The sequence below is a fragment of the Acipenser ruthenus genome, chromosome 10 (assembly GCF_902713425.1).
Source record: "Acipenser ruthenus chromosome 10, fAciRut3.2 maternal haplotype, whole genome shotgun sequence".
Lineage (NCBI taxonomy): Eukaryota > Metazoa > Chordata > Actinopteri > Acipenseriformes > Acipenseridae > Acipenser > Acipenser ruthenus.
The window spans coordinates 48,109,966-48,134,355 of record NC_081198.1 but is presented as its reverse complement, the minus strand read 5'-3'; the positions used below and the strand labels follow the sequence as shown (position 1 = coordinate 48,134,355).

Sequence of the window (24,390 nt, the reverse complement as noted above, 5' to 3'; positions counted from 1 at the left end):
CTCCAAATTGCTGATTTGCAGACCGCTAGAAAGCTAACCATTTTATTTATATGTGAAGCAACTGTGACAGTGAGTCATCTTTGCCAATTCATGGGAAATTGTAACTCCCAAAATAATGCCTAACCAGGTAGTACTTCAGAGAATGCTTCTCAATACAATATAAATCTTTTAACAAGATCAGTCTTGCAAACTCGACATTCTTTCTGAATGCAATGTGAATTGAATACTGAAGTCTCCAATGTATTTTAAGATTCATTTTTATTCATGAAAATATTTAACAGTAGTTATTCTATATAAATTTAACCATCTTATACATTTTCGCAAAGAAGCAAAATCTGACAATTTAGAAGCTTTATTCCTTATCATTTTTGGCACAATGCTTACAATGTATGTACACATTCTTTCCCTTGTCAAATTTACTACAACTATCTACAAAATCAGGCATGACAACAAATGCTAACTTTGAAGTCTGGATAAAATATACAAAAAACAAAAAACAAAACAAAAGCAGGCACCAGTTGTATTTAGCAGAGGCAATCAAACTGCATCAAATACAATATCTACACTGTATTTGTAAGGTGTAGCTCTGTGGCATCTGTCTCTTTCTATGTTTGTTCTCTTCCGCAGTCGGTTTTAATTTTTTATTTACTGCACCCTGGTATGCCCGTCGGGTTATGTCTATATGGGTCTAACATAAAACCCACATTTAAAAAGTGAATTGAGACGTATCCTTTGGAAGTAGGACACTCCCATGATACAAGGAAAACAGTACCATGAGTTTGTTCCAGCTTGCAACACCCGACAGCGATACGTGTTCATGAACATACTGTGCTTGCAATAAAAAAAAAAAAGATTATTTCAAGAGAGAACAGTTTGGAAACCAGCTACTTTGGCAAGACTTGTGTGTGGTTTATTGGAAAACACACCTTCAGCACTTTTCAATTATGTAAAGTTTTAAACGCCTTTTAAAAACATCAGGAGTAAGCCACAACAGTAGTGTTTTCTTTAAAGTAATGGCTCTCTCTGTCAGATCCTCATCAGTTTTAACTGAAATGTGAATATTTGAAGTAGTTCATTGTGTATTTAATGTATTCTGGGTTAGCTGTCATAATCACAAACAGCACTGTTCAATGTATTTTGCATAGGTTGTCAACGTTAAACCACTGGATTCAAAATACATCATTAAGACCATTACAGCCAAATGATATGATACATATGAAAATACAAGGAATGAAAACATATCAAATTACTTTTTTCATATTTAAAAATGATGGAAACCATGTATTAAATATGTATGCAGAGTCCAAAACCATTTTGAGGGAAACATTTTCAACCAAAACTACATTCTTTAAAAACCTCAGAAAACGTGCACAAAAAAAAAAAACATGGAAAAATTGGCATCTAGTGGGTACATATGGAAACTATCTAAATCTACATAATTTACAAGAATTTAGCAGCGCCAGATTGTTTTTTAAAGGGTACCATTCATGTTTCCATTCATCTATATCTTTTTTTGTTTCTTTACTAAAACATGATTTCATCTTATTGTAAAAAATAATAATTTTCTTTCCTTGAAATAAAAGATTTGGGCCAATCACGTTAAATAAGCTCCACTGCGTTCAACTTGAAAAGGTCTTGTGTTATTTCATCAACATTTTCTTGGTGTCCGTAATCATTGGCTTTGCTTCTGTGGTTTGTTGCTCCTCTGAAGTTATAGGATTTGGAATCAGCATCACATCTTGCTGAAACACTCTTTAGCATTGGTCCATACTTGAATTCCCTAAAAAGATGTGTTAAACACGTATAATAAGGCCAAAGATTTGACAAGTCACCATTAAGAAATCACATAAAATAAATGTTGAAAGCCATATGCAATAAAAGACTGCAGTAAGTTTAATATGCATACATTTAAGATTTGTGCACCAGATTGTAAATTATAATACGAAGAAACAACATTTTCCATTCTGCTTTATGTTTGGAACATATCATTTATTTTAAGATTGGGAATATTCATCCAAAACAAATCCACACCCGTGGAAGACATCATCAAGAAACTTAATGCGACGGGAAATAACTCGAACTTTGGTAGAATTCCCAATAAAAAGCCTGCATTTAACTAGATCTGTTTGAGATCTTTCCAGTCAATTTTTTTTTTTTTTGATTACTACTGTGTTTTTACACCACCTAAAAATGAAACAGCAGCAGCAGGCACATAAAACACATTGTTATGCAAGTGCATAACAATACCTAGGGCTAGATCCCATGACTGCTGGTAAACATTGCTCAATGCTTCTCAATGGGGCTTGGAAAATCACCACGAAAATCTCAGCTGCAGCTGGCTATGGATTATAAGAGTAATACTGGCCAGATTTACGGTTGTCCAGTCATGTACATAATACACTATTTATTTCTCAACATTCTTCCATTTTTGGAAAATGAAAAGGCGAATTACTTGCTTTTTAATTAAAAGCTGGAATGTGATCTTTCTGTGTCAGCCAGTGAACTGGTACACAAACAATAAACAACTCTTAACTGGAGTCATTCCAGACTGTTTCTAATCCTATGTCAATTGAACGACTGGCTTTTATGCACTCATATTTCTCAGCAATTACTTTTATTTACCAATTAAAACCTCTCCTTCAGTTCTTTCAGTGGGTGCCATGTGTGCCGGCACTGTAATCTTAATATGCATTTAATTATAAAAACGGTTTATAATTTTTCACTGTACAAAGAAAACAAGTTAAATGAGTATTGCCATTTGAAAAGTCAGTTTGATTTTTTTTTTTTTTTTACCATTTAACTTTTTTTCTTTACTAAAAAGTGATTAAAAATGATCAAGTAGTAGTCATTCAATTACTGCAGGTATTTCTTCTTTCAGTATGTGGTAGCGTTGCCGAACAGGATTACATGCCAGAAAGTGGCGACATTGGCTTACATTTTTTTTATTTTTCTTAATCTTTAGGTAAAAACCTACCTTTTTACCATGGCATTAATAGATTTTGTTTCTGAAATGTTTTCTTCTTTTCCGTGATTAAGACAAATCTAGTGACATTCCTGTTGGTTGTGTATCTGACTTGTGCTGCGAGTCTTTGTGAAGTCGATATATCTGATAAGAACTGTGAGTCTAGACATCAAACAATAGTAGCAGTATTTGTTAATTCAGGATTACATTGTACTTACAAAGAAACTCAATTTAAAAGATTACTTACAACTCAAACACTAGCTGAGTTGTGCCTGGCATTTTTGTTTTTGTTTAAAACAATAGGTTCGCAAATAATGTTTATTTGCGTAAAGAATTCCTTGAAAATGGATACTATCTTTAAAACTGTCTTTAATTTAAGCTAGTAATGAAAATACTAAAATTGTGGTTGCTATCTCACTGAACCCTTTGCCGAGACAAATAAAACTATATAACAGATAAAGGCCCTCTTGTAGCTTCCACAGATCTGAGGGCTTTGTAGCATTCAGAGCAAGCATATATGTATGTTGATGTTTGTAAGCGGCGATTGGGGTGGAAGATCTGAAATGGATCGCAGTAAAGGATTTTTTTGAATAATTAAAATAAGAGCAACTCACCAAGTTGTCTAGTCAGCGATGCATTCAAACCAATCTATCCAGCCACATTTAGCTGTACTAAATTACACATTTCTGAATGGCTAAAACATTCATACCAATGCCTGGATGGTTTTGGTCATCCAGTTTGCTGATACACCTGCGTCTCTCCACGCTCAGACTTTTGTTGCATTCTGTTGAACATATCTTCAGCACATTTATTTTACTTTACATGCCTGCGATGTATAATTTTAAGATGACTTGCACTGTGGATAGTATAAAGGTATATTACCTTACAGCTGTGCGTGCCAGGGTGCTGTATGCTGGACTAGTTTGATCTGATAAGTTTGAGGTATATTAATGCAGTCACCTGCTACCAGATCATTTGAAACCCAGCATCGGGCAACTTCTAGTGCAATCACCAAAGGTTTAACATAAACACTCAATAATTACGTTGGAAGCAAGCCAACTAGTCAGTCTTTCCAAAAGACTTCCTCCGAGCTTGCTCTGCAAAAATAATTGCTTCTGCTACAAAATGTGGGAAAAGTACACAAGAGAAATGTTTATAGGTCTACACATGAGCTCCTCAGTGACCAAATGCAAATCAAAATGGTTGATTTGTCCGCCTTATTATTGTAATGTATAAACACTAGAGAAGGAGATTTAGAAAGCAATGGAACTCTAAAGGTACACATCAAAGTGAACATCTAAAATTCTGGGTTTGTGTTATTTATAAAAATAAATAAACAAATTAAGAAATCAACAGAATATATCAGATACACCATTTAGGTATTATCATATTGAATTTCCACGATTTATGAATTTCTAAGTTCTAACTTGTCAGGTTTTGACAAACAGTCAACTGTGTAAAAGACTTTTTCTGTAAAATCAGAAAAAAAAGTATGCAACTTTTTATATATTAAGAACAAAAATGCCCACCTTTTTACACATGCTAATCTGCATCACAGCGTAGCTGATAAGGGCCTCCTTTAGGTCTTGGTTCTTCTGCTCTTTAAAGCGATCGATGTCTACCCAAGCATTCCGTACATATTCACTGGATAAAGGAAAAATAACAATTACACAAGGATGATTCTAGTGATGGTAAAAAATATTAAAAATACATTTCAGGTAGCTCCCCAATTTTTAGTATATAATTTTACTTTAGACCACCCATGTTAATTTAAAAAGATATATAGGACCCCCAGAGCCAGATTGCCATTTTTCAATTCACATATAGTATCCATAGTATGTGTGGGGTAGCACTATGGCGCAAGGGGTGCAACACTTTATTTAAATGTACCTCACAGTGAAACAGAATGCAAACCGCTCAATACAATTTGAGGTCAAAGAAGAAGTCTGCCTAATTGTGGGCCTCTGAGTCTGATGTTAAAGAAAACATGTGCTGCGAAATGGGATGCATGCAACTCGTGTAAACCGCATGAGACAAATAACAAAGGTGTATAAAAGTGATGAGTCAGGAAATTTCAGCACCTTACAGCTGCAGCACACATGAGCAGTTAGCTGTATCCTGTAAACATTGTCATCTTGAGCCAAACAGTGCAGCTTTAAGAATAAGTTATATGGTGAAAACATTTGTCTTGATAGTAGGCTGTAAGAAATTATTGAAGACTGCAGTCTAAACCCTACAAAGCCATGGCCTATGTATCAAATAACTGTTAAGTCAAGTACAGCACCTGATTTATTTACAAACAACCATGTACATGCATCAACTTACTCGCATTCTGCGTTGCTGGTCTTCACCAACTCCTCCCCCTCAACTATTTGTTCCTCTAAGACTTTTAACTTGGCCTCTCTTTGCTCTGGAGTCTCCTGTCCAAACAACTTGCTGGTCATTCCTTTCAGGGAAAACGTCCTCACAGTCTTTAAAAGAGAAATTAAAAAGGGATATATAATATAAATCACTATTCTTATTGTATGGTTTTATGCCATGACCTACTGGAATGAGCGTATTCTAGATAATTTGATTGTTGTGATCAAAATATTGAATGGAAATCCTATCTACTGATAAAAAACAAACAGAATTGAAACAAAATGCCAACAAATTATTTCTGCATACTGTGCTTAAAGAACTGTAATTTCCTTTTGGGGAACTGTAAGTTTCTATGTACTTTACAGCTTTCATCAGTTCTGGATTTTCACCTAATTATGTAAACAATATAATTCACTGTGGCTGGAACAGCCTTGAAGTTGCTGGAAAATCTAAATCCAACCCTGCACTTCAGATCACCCCCCTTCCCCCTAAATGTGCTGTTATGCCAAGCACCATTCATTTTTCATTGTTAAGTTGCTTAAGACTCTGTGGTTGAAAATCAAGATGGGAAAAAAAAGACCCCCCACCACACACACACACCCCAGTTGTCAACTCTTCACGCTGCTGCTTCTTGGAGACAAGATCCTGAGCCGCCATCTCCAACTCATACTGTATGAGCTCGTGTTTCCTGCAAACCGCCCTGCAATGACAAACAGGAGCAAAACACCATGTTACTACTTCATACGGTTCTATCCTGGTTAAATAAATACATTTACCATTTTAGGAGGTTCCAGTTTAAGGTTTCAGTCTATTCAGTCTATCTATCAATAGACTTGATAATAATAATCAATTCATCGATTACTCAACAGTGAATAAGTATATTTTTATTGTCATCACATTCTTGCATACCGTGATGTAATATAAAAACACATAAGAGTGAAAAACAAAGGTTACTGTATGTAAACTTATTCGTTTTGTTGCATTTGCTGGAGTTCACATGAAGACCACACAAGTCTGCAAGCAAGGTGGGAAGAATGAATGTTAATGTAAGAATGAAATGCCGATAGCTAAGACAGCACGTGTCACTTTTGCATTGCTGGAAAGAGATATTCTTGCATTTCTTTCAACATCATCTTAAAATACAGTACACTGGGACCATTATTAAAATCAGACACCATTACCTCAGGGATTCAGAATAGTAAAGATACTCCTTTAGCTGATCTGCATAGTGCTCCTCTTCTTCCAGTATATCATCCACCGATGCAGCATACCTAAAATCAGTAATGGATAACACCAGATAACTTTTACACCCATATTTTGTTTTGGTGTGCCAGCTAAAATCATTTATTTATTTATGTATGTATGTATTTATTTGACAGGGACATACAACTTTTAACATTTATGACATGTCTTGCACCCAAATTTAGCTATGAGCTAATTTTCATTGGCAGTCCCTGGACAAACACAAAAACAGAAAATAGAAAATACAAATGAAGTAACATTTACAGAAGGGAATATGATCGAGCATCAGATAAACAACCCAAGACAGCAGCAACCTCACATCCCGAAAAACAACATCACTCCAAAAGACAATCTCATCCCAGACCCAATCTGGGATCAGAAACATCAACACCTCGACAATTCTACAATGACTATATACTATGCAAAAAATAAATATTTAGATCAAATAAATCTTCTCCCAGTTATATTTAAAAATATTAAAAACAAAAACAAAAAAACATATATTAACTTAAACTAACATTCACATGCACACATTGAAACAAAGCAATTTAAATGCAATACATATAACAGAGGAAATTCTATTCTGAATCAGAAAAAAACATCCTGTAAAAGCTTATGTATTTTAAGAAGGGACAAACTTTCATATACAAGCATCTTGACAGTTTGAGAACTAGAAAACTAAGCCCTACCAGACGGCCCCTTCGAGTGATTTTCAGTTGGGCTCTGGACCTTGGTTCTATGACATTTTTACTAAGTTTACGGTTGTTTGGTGAAAATGCGCTCAAGCTATGGCGTTAACATTTCCGGTCGTAATGGACGACACAGGTGTGACTTTATGGTGTGAGTGGCCTTAAAAATGTGAATTATAATATAAATAAATAAATGAATGAATGAAGGGTCCCTCTGTAAAAACTGACAACACATGCATTCCTTCTATGCTTTACTATTAAAAAGGGGCCAATTTATAAGACAAAACAATACATTTCTTCTGTATGAGACAAAAATACATAATCGTTTACTAAAATCAAGACAGTCAAAATCCCTTTAAATTCCTCTGCCTAGTTCCATATCGCACATACTCAGTAGATCCCAAAAGACATGTTTCTATAAATCTAGCTCCTCAAAAGCCTGTCTTCTTTAACTCTTCTTTAAGTCTTTAAGTATACGTTCTGTCATAAATTGGGTTCAGCACTACATTTAAATCATGGCAAATGCTCAGGTCATAATGAGTTTCCAATTATGATTTACAGCACTTCTGTTAAAACTAAACAGATTAATATAAACATTTCTGCCTGTCTGTTTCTTAAAGATCTGCACAGCTCTGCAAAAAAAAAAAAAAAAAGAGATAGATTTTCTATTCGTGATCTAGGATTTCCTGTAAAAGATAAATGTTGTTTTTATTACAGGAAAAGGAAACCAGCTGTTCTAAGGTGTGCTTATTCATTAGTACCCGAAGATGTTGGCAATTTTCTGAACAAACAATCTTTTTTCTTGGGCAATTCAGGGATCCAGGAAGTATACGTGATCATGCCTGAATGTAATAAATACTGATCCTTGAAATAACAATGTGTCAAAGGGTATGTATATCCATTCACTTCAATACATGAAGTCAATGCCACTGGATTGAATACCTGGCTTCATCAGACACTGCTTGTCAATCTGGAACTCATCAGATTTGAAAAAACAGCAGCTTTAAGTTATGTCACCAGTTCTCTTTGGCACAGTGGCTGAAGGAGATCTAGTGGCGTTCCAAAAAAACGAACAAATTCAACAAAAACTGAAAACTCCCTAAGGTTCAGCTACTTCTTACATCGGCTCCTGATTGAAATTCAACCAGTTTTTAACTTATCTGGAAAAAGGATTTGAAAGCTTTACATTCAATTTGCAAAATGAAAAAAAATCCCAGAGTGCTTCATTCTGCACACACCATCTGGAGTTGATGTGTGTTTTAGGGTACTCACGCGTCCATGTGGTGACCAGCGCTCTGCAGCCCATCCCCCATCTCTCTCTCTATGGCACTCCATTCACTACCAGACAAAAGCAATTGCATGGGAATTGTTCATTAGTAATGGTTATACGTGATTAACCCTTCCATCGTCAGCGGAAATAATAGGGTTCACATGGCATGCAGAATGGGGTGCAAATTCACCCCATTCATAAATGTAGTTAACTTAAAAAAATAAATAAATAAATAAAAATAAATAAATAAATAAAATCCACAAAACTGGTTTACATTAATATTATTCATTGAATAAAGTATGTTACATCACCAGTTTTTTTTACAAAAAAATATATATATATATAAATAAATTTAACAAACTGTTTTGCAGTTATCAAATACAGTGCTGGAAACGTGTGTATTATACACACATTTTCATGAAAATGACTATTGGACAAAAAAACTAAAAGAAAAACCAAAAATATACACGTAGGGTTAAATCAATTATTTTTGAAGCAATACACATTTTCTACATCTCCCTCATCTCTCCTGCAACTCTCAAAAATCTATTCTGCCAGTAACCAGGAGATCTGATGTTATATCTTTTGCATTCCTCTGAAGCTAGAATGGGGTACAAGGCTACCCCAAAAACAGACCATGTGCACTTAAAACACTAAATCAAAAAACTATTAACTTAAAATGTATCTGGTCATCCAAAATCTGAATATAGACCAATTTCAAAGCTACAATCATAATAATTAAGGACATTGTGAAGGGTGCAGACTCTGTCTAGCCAAGTGTTCAATTTCTGTCTTACCTGAACACTCTTCCATAATTTCCATGAACTTTGTATACCCCATACAGACGGTCTGCTACTTTCTGTAAATAACACCATAATATTAAAACAAGAACATTCACTGTTGAGCCTCATCCATCCATCCACCTACCACGGCTGTCTAGCAATTAAAAAATGAATCGCAATTAATCTCGTGATTAAAAATGTTAATGTTAGTTAATCTTGGTTTTAATTGCATATTTAATTGATAAAATTACTGCATCCATCTCATTCAAGTTTGTTTTATTACAGATGGTATTATTATTATTATTTTAAAGTTCTTATTCTTATTACCTATAAGGCCTTATGTGGTTCTGGACCTTCTTCAAGATCTGCTGACCACATATATCCCTGGTTGTTCCAAGATCAGAAAATGCTAATCTTCTGACAGTCCCTAAAATTCGTTTGAACTCTGTCGGAGACAGTGCATTTAGTTATAATGCCTCTTATCTTTGTAACTTGCTCCCGATTCATATCAGGAATGCTAGCACAATTTAATAGGTGGAGTAGTGGTTAGGGCTCTGGACTCTTGACCGGAGGGTCGTGGGTTCAATCCCAGGTGGGGGGACACTGCTGCTGTACCCTTGAGCAAGGTACTTTACCTAGACTGCTCCAGTAAAAACCCAGCTGTATAAATGGGTCATTGTATGTAAAGATAATGTGCAAAAAATAATGTGATATATTGTAACAATTGTAAGTTGCCCTGGATAAGGGCGTCTGCTAATAAATAAATAATAATAATATTTTAAATCCTGTTTGAAAATGTATTTGTTTGGGTCTGTTTTTTTTAGCTGGATTATATATTAGACACAGCTTTTTTATATTTATTTTGTGAAGCGCCCTGGAATGCGTGCATGAAGAGTGCTATAGAAGTGAAGTTTGTATTTATCGTTGCATTATTATTATTATTATTATTATTATTATTATTATTCAAAAAACAACCCACCATAAAAAAGTTGTACTATTTCTGGATTAATATTGTTGCCCCTTCTTTATAGTTTATATTTATTTACAGTGCTATACAGAAAACTCCAGCATTTGCTGTTAAATGATTTGAACCAACTGCTAAATCACAATGGAGTTAGTTTATTACTCACCTTAATGCATTTCAAATTGTACTGTATATTTTATCAGTTTCCTTTAAAACGGTATCATTTACTTATGTTTTTCATTGCCATTAAAAAAAAAAAAAGTATTATTTTATTAATAACTTATAATTGTCTAAATAAAACAAAGCATTAATTAACGGTTATATAATTGTAAATACTATTATATATATATATATATATATATATATATATATATATATATATATACACACACACACACACATACACATATATATATATATATATATATATACACACACACACACAGTCAGCACTCACATATCCGACCCTATAAAATTTTGACTTCAGTGATGGTTAAACGCATGCGACGCATATCTGATTATTGCATTTTGGCTTGTTCCAACCCTTGTATCTTTATTGTGTTCCCTGAAAAACTGACAATATCAAAAATACATAACTGAAAGGACTGTGTTTTAAAATAAGTAGGCTTCCATTTAGATGTACTGTATGTTTTGTTGGTACAGTACTATATTTTTAACAGTAGTATTTTAATTCAGAACAATATGATTCTGAAAATATCACTTGCCAAAACTAAAGAGGCGACATGTTAACTGTAATACAGGACATATTTTTAAATCCATTACTTATTGTAGCGGTATGTAAAATTTCCCATTAACGACCCAACAGCAAAATTAAATCAAAATGTTACCCATGCACAGAACTGCATAAAACGTAAAATGCAATGCATTTTAGCAAAACCAAAAAAAAAACCCCAAAAAACAAAAAAATAAACACACAACACAGTTTCCGGAATTAAAACAGTATCCAAAGTCAGTATTCAAAATTGCAGAATATAGTACTCGATAAGGCCCTAATGTCACAGTTCACTTGCAAATGAAAATGCATAAAAGTAAGAAAGATCACAGATAAAAAAAAAAACGCATTACAGTATCTAAAACTGTTTAATGATTAACTGTTACATTACCCTAGCTTGTCTCGTTCACTTTGTTTTGGCTGCATTTTCATCTGGTAAATTTTCTTTTTTTTTTTTTAAATGCGGGTTGTGATGGATATTAAGATAAATTGTAACACTGAAAAGATGGGCTTTGTATCAGAAAACTGGTGATGGGTAAGTGCATTAATTAATTTGTTACATACATATAAAAATGGGGATTGATTTTTTTCTTAAAACAAGGGCAGTAAAACACAACTGACGTGTATCTGGGTAACGGATATCCGACTGCTGACTGTGTATATCTATTTATCTATCTATCTATCTATAGATACATATTGGTTATATTATCATACTTAGCTTGATTCATTGGCTTGCAGCAATCCTGAATTTCTAAAACTGTGATACTGAAAGTTTCAATTTGACAGTTTCAATAAGCAAAGTGATAGAAATGCAGCCTTTCAATCACAATGACTGGCAGCTTACAATTATATCAGAGAGAGTCTGTGTCTGCCTGGTTTAAACTAAAACACCTGGATTCATTGTCGGACCACTCGTGACAGAAAAAACTGTAAAATAAAATGCCACTTGCATATGATGCACAAGGTACAATTAGATTTAAAAAAAAACAAACAAACATGTATTTCAATTAATCTAAAACGTCAAGTGCATCACTCATACTCAGCTAGAACGTAGACTGGCCTGTACATGCTACATATACAAGGTACTATTAACCTACTTGACCATACTTACAGCTCTGACTCGAAGCAATTGCGATATGACTGACTGCAATTCATCACTGTAGTGTTTCAGTTCTGTGTATCTTCTGAAAATGAGATTGAAAACAATCATCATAGGGAAGATAACAGATAACTCTTTATATAAAACTTTATTCTATATATTGTTTACCTTACTTTGTCTAACCTTGTGTAAATATGTAAAAACCACTTACTTATCAGGATTCTTTACTCTAAAGGTAGCATTCAGAGCTTTCAACCTGGAGTCAGCCTAAAAAACAAAATTGTACATAATTTATTAAAAACTTTGTATGATGTGCAATACTGTATTTCTATTTTACATACTCACTGGAAAACATTTCCATTACAATGACAACATTTTACTGACCAGTGAAATCAAACTGCAAATAAATTGTATTTGCAGGCAGGAATTTCACACGCTGCTTTTACTTTAAAGTTTAATGACATTTTCTGGTACAAAATTAGATGAAAAATTGGTAGGTTTTACATTTAGAGCAGACAATACACTTCCACTAGATGCCAATGGAAACTCTACTCTGAAAATAAACATGCTTAAAACATGTGCCACTAGCACTGGTAATGCAATGTATATAATTTAATAAAACACTATGGTACTCTTATTCTGACTCTGTGCCAGCTTAAGGCTGTATACTAAACAATTTTGGAACCTGGAAAGTGGGCTAAACACTACAAAAAGTCATTGCACACAACCTTTAGGGCCAACAGATGGAAACAGTTAGCAACATTTGTTTTCAGTGCACTTTACTCTCAGAAATTAATGCATATTCCAGAAAGCTATTACAAGGAAGGAACTCCAATCACATAAATACAGAACAAGGTTAATAAAGCAGGAAAAGTTCTCCCTTGTGTAGTTTTACACAAAACCACATTACATTTTAAAAATACGCTCAGCCCTTTATTAAGTGATTCAATAAAGTAAAAAACCTTGGGCACTCTGGATTTTGTATCTCTACAACCAAAGAAAACAAACACTGCAGATGTGTGTGTGCGCCCCAGTGTAAACACATTTCCCTGTTAAACCCTAAGCCATGCATATTATATTTCTAGAACAATAAATCATGCATTGTAGAATGCTGTTATCTTTAATCAAGTTTCATTCTCGATAGCTTTACCTGGTTTATAAGGGATCTTCTTTTGCAAAGAATTCCTGTTCCTTTTACTTTTAGCTATATATAACTAAATACAGTCCACACTCTAACACCAAAGTGGCAAATAGTAAGAGGGAAATCTTTGCCAGTCCCATTGACCGATTCCCCCCGTTTGTGTGCAGTCTCCTTATTTGTTGTTTATATAACTTGCAGGCAAACATTTCTCTTTTTCAAGCATATTTTGTACAGTATACCAGTGTATTCATAAATATTACTCCTTGTAGTAATGGACCCAATCATAAAAGCTTCCAGAAGCATGATCTCGATGGCAGTGACTTCATTGGCCAGGGGTATACAAAGATAGGGTTACATTAAATATGAGAAGTTAGTGTGTACTGTCAGAATGTTTTTGTTATTTTTTCTCTCAAGAACATTTAATTGGCTTCAAACGAACCTGGTAAATTTGGTAAATCCTTTTTCGACAGATTTTAAAATAACAATTACAGATATGAGACTTAAATTAATATTCCGGATACAGTACGTGCATCCCAGAACTGAGAAAAGAACAATGTCTTTACTGAATAACAATGACGGTATTTTATGTCATGCCAAATAATTACTTTATTAAAAACAGACATGAGACATGTAGAGTTCATATACTGTAGCTAAACATATTACCAGATAACTGATATAACCAGTGTATCTTCACATATCGTGCTATTTATAGTTGTATATAAAACCTTTAGAATCTATCACAACATCACTGATGAATGCATTAGGCAAAACCTTTGCATACTTGATGTCTTCCCCTCCCTTGGCTTGCTTGTGCTTTGCATTCAATGTAAGGTACAACATGGCAACAAAACATATCTTTTTATCACTGGCAGACTACAAATTAAAAGATGACTTGACAAACTGTAATGAAAGCAATCTTCCATGTTAATTTCTGATGGCTCTACAAAGCAAACCACATAAAGACGTGTCGCTATGAAGCTGTAAATCACTGTTATTTCTAAGTGGGAGCTTTTCTCTATTGCAGGAGCTTTTAAGGGGGAGAAATGATTTTTCTTTTTTCCATTGTTTTGAACAGTAGAGTCATAGATCTAATCCCCTGGCCTGCCTTACTGTTAAAACACTGCTGAGCTGGCATTCCCAGGCCACACAAAGTTCAAAGGTAGTGAACCTCGCTGAAACATTACTCTTGACAAAGTGTCAGTATTTATTAAAGCCATATTTCTATTTCAACAGAATTCACACAATAAATAGCTATTTTTACAATATGATCGTGGGTACAGCTTGATGGCTTTTCACCTTGGTTGGTGACTTCATATAACGTGGATTATTTTTGTATGTATGTCTTAGTGAACATAACTGAATTATAGTGCAGGGAAGAAAAAAAGACATAGGAGCTAAGCAACACAAAACGCATACAAAGCAAATTGAATAGCTACATTACCTTTGCCTGAAAGCCTGTATCATACACCACATCTTTCCAGCCATCATCCTATGTAAAAAATAAAAAAAGAAAGGTATTTAATGTTCTGTACTTTCACTACCTTCCTTTTGAGACACACGTAATTCCAATAAACAATGAGAAATGCGTCTGGTTTACTAAAAATTGCTATAGTCAAGTAAGTTATTGTGGTTCAGTATATGTGAAGGGAAAATGTACTAACTACTATCTAATGAACAACTTAGTTTGTTTCTGCTATATGGTTATTGTTGGGGGAAACGTATAGAGTACCTGTGTTAAAAAAAGGTAAAATATCTTGTCTTTCGAGAGAACAGAATGTGAAGCAACGCGGAGCAGAAAGTTCTCCAGCCCAATTCTTCGCCTTTCCACAAAATCAGGATCCATGTTATCTGCCGACAACTTGTGCCAGACAAATTCTGCCTGTGTCAAATGAGAGAAGAAAGAATCAATGAACCAATTGATGAACACACTGCAGGTAAAGATTGTGTTTAACATTAAGAGGTGATTGTTCTTACCCGTTTTTCAGGCAATGGAGGTACTACAATGTACGGGAAAGTAACTAATAGATAGTTCCTCAGCAGCTCAAATTCACTGTATCTCCTCCAGAGAGAGTCTGGAGCCGTGCTCTGTCCTTCAGTTATGGCATCGACTGGCCTATTAAGAAGGAAAGAGAATGTGTCACTACAGAGGTGATCATAGCTATCAATGTATGAGATTTTTAGAGCTTGCATTTTTTACCTTTTGACCACTTTTTAAAACTTTTAAATTGCATTCCCTGCTTCAAGATGTCTTTCCATTTACCTGCATGGACCTCTCAGAACTACATTTCCCATCATCCTCCTGCCCACTGGTATCCATGTGAGCAGGAGGATGATGGGAAATGTAATTCTGAGCAGTAAACTCCTGATGGTAAACAATGTAACCGAATCTATCAAAGCTGGGATAGGTGCAGCTGCTAAAGAAGTTGCAACAGATGACAAAATCTGTTTGTGCTGACTCAAAACATTATTTAGGCACCCTATGATTTAACTGGCGGAAGATCACGTTGGTTTACTGAGTTCACAAAGAAAACAATGTTCAGCTTCATACGATAACCTTTTCACTTCCTTTTTTGTTCAATTATTGAGCTTTTTGTATCTAAAATATTTTTAATGTTAGCTATTAAAAGTTACATTTTAAGTGTTTTAAAATTTTAGAATTTTAACTCACTATTTTACACACTGTCCCTTTTCCCCTGTCCCTGATTTTAGTTCTATAGTTTTATTCTGTTTTATGTTCACTTTTGAACTTTTTTAGAGAGCACTCCCCGGCCCTCACAAGCACTGTTTTTTTATAGATGGTTCTTTTTTTCCAGTCACTTTTAAAACAGCACAGGTTTTTTTCATGTTGACTTTTTCATTGTTAATCTGTGTCCGTTTTAACCATGTACAAAGCACAATTGTCTTGGTGTTTGTAAATGTATTTTAAATGCTTTTAAAACAAAATGTATGTCTGTATGCATGAATGTCATCTTTAAAAGAAATGTATAATGAATGAAAAAACGAATGGGTGTAAATGTAAAAAAATGTAAAATCTCAATAAAAGAGTATTGAGCTTTTTGCTGCATTACAGCCCTTCATTAAAATAATTCTCTTTATTTTTTAAGTTTTCAGAGCATTTTGTTAATGGCATGTGTGTAACACAGAAACCTTAAGTGTATTTTTATTTTTCATTGTTCTTGTTCTAAATTTCATGAATGCAACTGTTAATTTTAACCTACATTTTTACACAACAGTAATCACACGTTTGGCCACCATCACGACTGTTGCATGAAACTGGGGTTACCGTATTCATTTTCGTGTCTGCAGCCCTCCTAAGGCTAACACATGGACAATTGAATGCTTGCTCAGAAAATGGCAGAAAGAATAAAGGAGTCCCAATAAAGATTTACACAATGCTGGGTTATTTTAAGAAAGTCACAACACATGTTTAACTGTGACCCAAATAATCTCTGCACCCCAAATGCCTAGTAAAACAGGAACTGTTACTCTTTGTGAGGAAACTATACTGATAGGATTTAGGAGATAAAGATCATTTTTTTGTTTTTCTTTTCATACCACATATATTACCCAAACTGACAATGTAACAATAGTGACATTTTTAAAGAAATATCACCCTGCAAAATTGCGTTTCCTAAAAAGAAACAAGAACCCATAATGGGCCTATGCTAATATGCACGCTAAAAAGAAACTTCTGTTTTGCGTCAAGACATTCTCAACTCAGTATGTGTGACCACATAAGGAATCCAATTACAATATGCCCCTTTTGCTGCCCTAGTGTAAATAAAGATTAGCCTTGCATGTTGATATAATAGTTGTGCTGTATTCGGAGAAGGAAAACATGTGTTTCTTTTTAAGATGAATTCCAACAATACAGCTCTATGCTTCCTGACTGACCTACTGGCAAGAAAAAAACAAACTGATAAATGCCGTCAGAAAAGTTTAACAAATGAAACTCTGCAAGCTGCAATTTCACATTAAAATAAATGTATAGTGTGCCACCGACCACATCGTAACAGTGATGCAGTATTGTTTTCATTATTCTATGCGGCTTACACACAAGAAACATTGACTGGGTTTTCCTTTCATGTGAATGTTTGTTTTGCTGAAGCCTCGCTGTACTTTGTTGTTGGTATTTGGGATGCTCTGAATATCTGAAAAGGGGCTTCACATACTTGCCAGAACTCTATTTTCAAAGGCTACCGCATTGGACAACTTTACATTCATTGCAATAACTTAAAAAGATGTGAGCGAACGTAAATAATAAAAAGTGATTTATTTAGCAGGTCTGCTGTCATCATTATTTTATTGGCAATAAGGACCAACCTTATTATCCTCAGGGGCCTCTCTGGAGGAATGAGCCAAAACAATTATCAGAGCCCCTGATAATTGAATTGAGCCAATTGAGAAGAGAGTATGAAGTTACTTTTGCTTCTCTAGTAGCATACATGCAGTCATGGCTGAATGTCAAAAAAAAAAATGTATGTTTGGAATAGCCGGTCATGTAAATGCAACAGGATTTATTATTATTTTTAAGTTAAGTTGCAATGTATGAGGTAGCAGTCATTTTCACTACAAGGAGCACCTGGAAGCTCCATATGATTTTTATTTAATTAATTTTTTAAAACTTTGTTTGCAGGGTATAGGCACATGTGTGCCAAATCCTCACTGATTAACAGCAATTCCCTGTTGAAAATAGTTCACGTATCAGTTCCAGTGTTTCAAATAAGAGTGCTAACCAAGTGTTTAAAATCTATTTTTTTTACATCTTATTAGCGCTAGCAAATTAAATCACCTTTTTTTGCTACACAAGATCTTTTGGTTCTTTGCTTGTATTTTTTTCTACTTTAATTTGGAATATGCAGATGTTACAAAGACAATGCAACGGATCAAGTTGCAAGTGTTTCTTGTATTGCAGTTTAAACTCAATCCAATAGCCTGTGACGTACAGAAAAGGTACCAGGATGCAGCAGTCTATCTACTGTGTTATTTGAAATATCTGCATATCATAAATTAATATAAAAAAAACCAAGTGTGGAACCAAAACACACTCAGCACAATAACAGGCAGACCAGCAAGACTATTAATAGGAAAGATTTTAAAACATTGGTTTGCACTCTTTTAAATGAAAAAAAAAAAGACGATCCACGTTTTTCATTTCTATTTTACTTCCTGAGTTTTAAGAGAGCTTGGAAACAACATGTCTACATTACAGCAGCCTATTACAGCAGTAGCAGCAGTACACACATTTGAAAAAAAAAAACAACTGAGGTGAAATGAGTCTGAATTACAAAGGCTCTAAAATACTCCGAATGACTATTGGGCACCACTATCAGCAGTATCAAGACCTACTTTCCCTGTGAAGCACTACGGAACTGGGAAACAGACACCTCACCAGGACTGCGGACAGGAAGGATATTTCCCACTGCAAATCACACAAAATATCTCTTTTTAAACTTTATCAGTTCATCAGAAATAACAGTACCCACACACTCAAAGACCAGTTGACTCGACAGTGTTCCTTTGTGTAATACAGGTATGATTAAAAAAAAAAAGTAATTTGAATTTGAAGCTTTGTTTTCCTGTATGACCAATTTCCAGAATATATAATTCACTATCTAGAAACTACATTCAATTTTAGAAAGTTGTTCTCTGTGTAACTGAATTTGTCTAAGGTTGGCACAGGCACCAGAAAACCAAGGTACCCTTCCCAGAAGTATCCAAAACCTGAACAGTCAATTATACTGGAATTCTCATCTTACAACATTAGAATTCTGCTGCAGCGTGGGTTGAAATTAGTTGTCTTGTAGTTTGTAATACTTAAAAAAAGCATAATTGGGTCCAGATTTCCTTTCTTTTCCTGGCTTTAAAGGGAAAAGAAAGGAAAAAAATGCTACACAGTCCTTCCTTATATATTGAATTTAAATTGGTCTCTAGGGTCTAGTAAGTGCCTTGGTCACGTGTCCCTCAAAATCTATTCATCAGTACGTCACAGTTAGTATCAACCACTATAAAGGAAGCAGAACAGTGAGCAACGCTTGGTTGAGCCTACTTCAGAATTCAGTTATTTTTCAGATTAACTTACAAAGTTCAAAAGTTGTTTTTTTCTACAGTATAGAGAGGAATATTACACTGTACTGGGTGTGCCTAATTTAGGAAGATGCTGAGCTTGGAGTCAACCAATCTTCCAGTGTCCACACAGGACTGAGATACATTTCAACTAGCCAACGGTATCTTGTATTTTAAAGACCCATGGTTTTTTAGCTGTTAACCTATCAAGCATCACTTTCTTTCATTCAAAGTCTAATGAGAATGATTTTCACTATCCATTACTAATTGTTTTTGATTTGTCATTTTAAATCATGTTTTAAGAATTAAACAGATAAAAGGGATTTGATGTCTTTCTTGCAGTAAATTCTTTACTCTCAAAAGGGATGTTCCTATTTGTTTCCCCACTTTAGAACATATTATAGCATCAATTTGGAGGAAATAAACTGCAAATGACTTTATAACGACCACATTTTGACTCAAACCTACTTGTTTCTTCAGTACAGTTTCAGATAGATATACAAAGAAAAATAATCTCAATAAAAAAACATGTTAAATTAAGATTGACTTCCAAAAGTAAAATCAGTTATTGTGTCTATGAATCACAAAAATAGGCTTGTCCATCACACATAGCATATAAATTAACCAGTGTATTGTTATACATTCAATTTTAGCAGAAGTTTTTTTTTAATAGAATGTAATACAGGGTACATCTAACAATCAATCAATCAATCTATTTTATATAGCGCCTTTCATAGTAGTCTTCTTTCATGGAATATGCCACTGATAAATCAATCTCAAATATTTTATAATTGCTTTGAATATGTAGCCTATTTAGTAAAAATTTGTTTGCCAAACCATATGAAATCTATATGAAAAACAAAACAAAAAACACTCCTACATTATACAAAACAGTTATAATTGCAGGGTACCTTAAATCAAATTAAGTAGTCTGGCAACAGTTAGACAATGACCTAATAAACCAGATATCTTCAAAAACTAAAATAAAAAACAATATATCTTTGCAGTTCAGATGTGCAGATATCTAATTACCCTTTTTTTCACAGCCAGCATCTCTCTTCATTGCCAGCCTAAAAATAGTAGGTACGTTTGAGGCTAGGAAGAACAAAATTAATTTTGCAATATTCATACACTTGTAACATCTCATCAGCAGAATGGTTATTTCACGCAAATGTTTTCCTTTTATTTAGACTATGAGAACAATTCAATTAACTTTTAAACTTTTAACTGCAAAAAATAAATAAATAAACAGACAAAAAAATAAGCGTTAGTTGATTACTGACAACCGGTTACAGTGCACAAGCAGTAAAAACAAAAAGGGTGTTACAACTCTGTGAATTAATCAGCCAGCATAAACACTGTACACCATAAACGATGTGGTACTGTATAATAGGAATTTCAAGGGATAATTACTACAATACAAACTGCATGAGAACAGCACAGTACCACTTTACTTACCTCATGGACTGTTCCACAATCTAATGTATCCAGCATTTCCAGCCTTTAAAATATTTAACAATTTCTGCCAACCCCAAACCCCCAATTTCCAACTCCACTGGTCTCAAGTGATAACTCTGCTCACTTCCATCATTGGAACTGACTTCTGGAAAGCATGTGCACATACACAATACATGATGCACACAAGCTGCTGATTACTGACTACATAACATGTATACACAGCAGGCTTAGATTTTTAAACATGTATAGTAAGAAATCATCAGAGAGTAGATGCTGCAATGCTGTCTGGCTTCTGATCAATATTAACATAATGACAACAGAGCAGCACCTCATACTATTCTAGTTAATTACATTGTCCCAAGTGAATTTAAGAAATACCACAGCGTAAGAAATAGTACATGCAGTATTGTTACATCCACTAGGGGCAGAATGTTGGATTGGGGCAGATTATGGTTACACTGTGGTACCTGAAGAGTTTAGACATGATTCTGAGAGCCATGGTCTTGTAGCCACAGGGATGCTTTATATCGAATGAATTGCTAAATGTCCACAGCAACACATTTCTTTAATACAGTTTCACCCTTCCCCCACCCCCTTCTCCCCCAGCCAAGTTACACTGAATGTTTTAAGTTTAGGTGGTGAATTTAACTGGATGAGAAATACCACTACCAACTTCAAGATGGAACCCATATTTAAGTAGACTTTTATTTGACATTTTATATGTTACAGGGACTTCACATTTCAACACATGCAAATCTATTAATACTGAACTGCAGATTTTTGTGCAATGTTGAAATGTCACCACATAAAATTAAGAAACATGGCAAAGATTAAAATTACTAATGACGACACAGACTACAAATGGAAATGCCAGCCGACTTTTACATTTCAAGGTTCACATTTATAAGTTCTATTACATTTTTTTCTTTACCAAAATATGGCATAGAAAATAAAACTGGATTAGTGAAAACTTTAATCTGTCTTTGTATGTAAACCTCTGTACTACAGAAAAAGTTCTGCTTGGGTCCAGAGGTCATGCTTTGATATCCTGCAATTTATAAATACATGCAAATGATTAATCTGCAGTACAAATTCTACTGAGTATGGGTACATAATTACATGCAAAAAACCCACTCAAACATAATAGAAAAAAAAAAGCTGGTAATGCTGATGTTTGTATTGGAAAGCCCTTCAAACAAGCTTTAAAATTATACTAACATTATTTGTGCAGATCATCACCCACAATGGTTTTGCATAGTTATGTAGCTTTTTTTCCAGGGATAATGGAAGGGGCAGGCTGTTTGGTCCAGTGGTTAAAGAAAAGGGCTTGTAACCAGTAGGTTCCCGGTTCAAATCCCACCTCAGCCACTGACTCACTGTATGACCCTGAGCAAGTCACTTAACCTCCTTGTGCTCCGTCTTTCAGGTGAGACTTAATTGTAAGTGACTCTGCAGCTGATGCATAGTTCACACACCCTAGTCTCTGTAAGTCGCCTTGGATAGAGGCATCTGCTAAATAAACAAATAATAAGGGGCAGCCAACAAATAATAATTTGCATCAGAGATATGTAAATATATGTTGCATTGTTGTAAAAAAAAAAAAAAAAAAAAAATTAATTTAACAAATATCAAACACATTTCCAGATAAATGATTAATATGTTTAGTGATATTGAGGCGACTATGGGGCACACACTCTTCTATTGTCCACTGATGCTAGCAATAATAAACAGGCAGATCACTACAGGAGCTGATTAACTGGCCTGTTAAATATATAAAACAATACAAACACAAAATGTTGGGAACTTAACTCCTGCAGAATGGCTGACCACCCCTACAAACATTTATTTTACCTGTAGGCATGACTCCTCAACCATTGTATTGTTCAACTACAATACTGTATACTACCTCAGGCCTGTGTTACTGCCCCTACCGTGTTTCGATTAGGTAGACCGTATAGACCTCCTGCATGTTCACGGCATTCTTCCCTGTTCTTTTCTCTGTCTCTGAAACACTGATCTCCATTTTCTTCAGCAGAGGCACCCCTTCTTCCATCATCTATTGTTATAACACAAAAAGATGATGACAACTTTTCATTACACACATACATAAATAAAACAATTAGCACAGGGCTGTCTCCTTTCTGCAGCTGTAACACAGCTAGAGAATGCAATTGCAATACCTGCAGTGCATTTTTACCCTCCATGTTTTCAATCATGCTATTGTTGCTCTAATGATTATTTTTATTTTAATCATTGCTCTCTATTGTTTAATCTAACTGGCTTCCTTCCATCCATCTTGCTTGCATGGCTGTGCTTTGCTCGGTTCTTCAGAAATTATGCCTTATTGGGACCTTTCAACATTGTTAATGTCATCTTCTTCGCAGTGTACGGTCGACAGTCAATACATCACATGATTTATGAAACACCAGTGAGACAATGTGCAATTGTTTATTAATTTATTTATTAAATAAAACGTTTGCAATACATGTATTTTTTGGAAACTCCCCGAGAAACGAGTCTGTATATTTGAACGTATGCAAATAAAAACTTCCTCATTTGTATTCTATTCACACTAACGAACATTAAAAGCATTTAAAATGAAGTCGTCTGTTGTTACACACTCGGTGAAACAATGTAAAGAAACTATATTTTATGCAGTCGAAAAAAATCTATATAAAACAATAAAGCTTTACCACCACTTATATATTATGCCCAGTTTGGTGTTAAAATAAATATATACTATCTAACCTAATTTCTGCTTAAAAACTGGATGACCGGGTGTCACACGGAGAGTGGGCAGTCTACACATCATTACTTAATACAGTACAAGCTTGCACAACACAGAATGCTTAAAATACTAATTTATAATCTACCTGAATGTAATTTATATTATAATATTTCATTATAATTATTTAATTAAGACATGCTTGTAAAAAGTATAGGATAAAAAAAATAAAAAAATTCTCAAGGCTAAAATAAAACTGCGAAATTGTGTTTTATATATCCAATCATTTTAATAAGTAGTAGTCGCTCATAAAATCAAAGTTAAACAATATTACTGCGATACAATTGTACATATCCCTACAAAAATGTAACGGAAACCCCCAGTGTGAGGTGTATAGTCCCACCACAACTTTGCCCGAGTAGCTCCAGCTGCAGCTATGTGCAACAGCGGTGACTGGGGTAAGGCCTGTTCTGATGTACGGTACAGTCAGTATCTCATAAGGTTTTTACGATAACTGACCTCCGGTATTTCTCACGGTTTTGCTAAAACAGCTGTATCCAGTTACCGTGTTGTTTGTGTTGTTGTGTAGGTCAGCAGCGGCAAAGTCGGTATTTCCGACCACTGCTACATCTTCACTCGTAGAATCCGCCATCCTCTCCAGTATTTCGCTACCTCGCATGCGCACTGACTAACACCTCTCGTCACAGCCACTACAGTATTTTACATTACAAGTTTGTTGAGCTCTGGCTGGATCACAAACCGAGCAACGCAGAATACAGTTAACTACTTGGTGGTTGCCACGTACAAAGCGAAGTCGGTCCCATAAAAGTTTGTTACACGTACACAATAACGGAGTATCGTATTGCCAACTCGTTTTATTTGATGCTTTTAGTAAGTA

General features: G+C 34.6%; 2 protein-coding genes across 4 annotated transcripts in view; one reads left to right on the top strand and one right to left on the bottom strand.

Moving 5' to 3' along the window:
* Positions 1-239: 239 nt before the first annotated feature.
* On the bottom strand, positions 240-24,215 carry LOC117410701 (sorting nexin-4-like). Of its 3 annotated transcripts, none has more exons than XM_034017452.3 (14): positions 24,028-24,215; positions 22,699-22,823; positions 15,218-15,356; positions 14,973-15,122; positions 14,685-14,732; positions 12,314-12,369; positions 12,115-12,187; positions 9,322-9,383; positions 8,527-8,592; positions 6,505-6,594; positions 5,924-6,023; positions 5,288-5,433; positions 4,492-4,606; positions 240-1,780 (listed from the first exon to the last, which is right to left on the bottom strand). In XM_034017452.3, the coding sequence occupies exons 1-14, from the start codon at positions 24,169-24,171 to the stop codon at positions 1,733-1,735; spliced, it is 1,362 nt and encodes a 453-aa protein (XP_033873343.2). In that variant the 5' UTR covers positions 24,172-24,215; the 3' UTR covers positions 240-1,732. The 3 variants fall into 3 exon arrangements, with proteins under 3 accessions (XP_033873343.2, XP_033873362.1, XP_033873352.2); XM_034017471.3 differs by having other exon boundaries at positions 24,012-24,213; XM_034017461.3 differs by having other exon boundaries at positions 24,058-24,213.
* LOC117408450 (TGF-beta receptor type-2-like) overlaps positions 23,895-24,390 on the top strand; it is a 16,708-nt gene continuing 16,212 nt past the window's right edge. The window contains exon 1 of the mRNA XM_059032419.1: positions 23,895-23,950. Within this exon, the coding sequence (XP_058888402.1) occupies positions 23,929-23,950 (22 nt within the window). The 5' untranslated portion in view covers positions 23,895-23,928. The remainder of the gene's footprint in view (positions 23,951-24,390) is intronic.

Excerpts from the sequence above, each read along its gene's own strand:
- LOC117410701 (XM_034017452.3), bottom strand. The coding sequence starts at position 24,171 with ATGCGAGGTAGCGAAATACTGGAGAGGATGGCGGATTCTACGAGTGAA. Across the intron at positions 8,593-9,321 it reads AATTATGGAAGAGTGTTCAG|TGAATGGAGTGCCATAGAGA; the intron begins GTAAGACAGAAA and ends TTTGTCTGGTAG. Across the intron at positions 1,781-4,491 it reads AGATTAGCATGTGTAAAAAG|GGAATTCAAGTATGGACCAA; the intron begins GTGGGCATTTTT and ends ACATCTTTTTAG.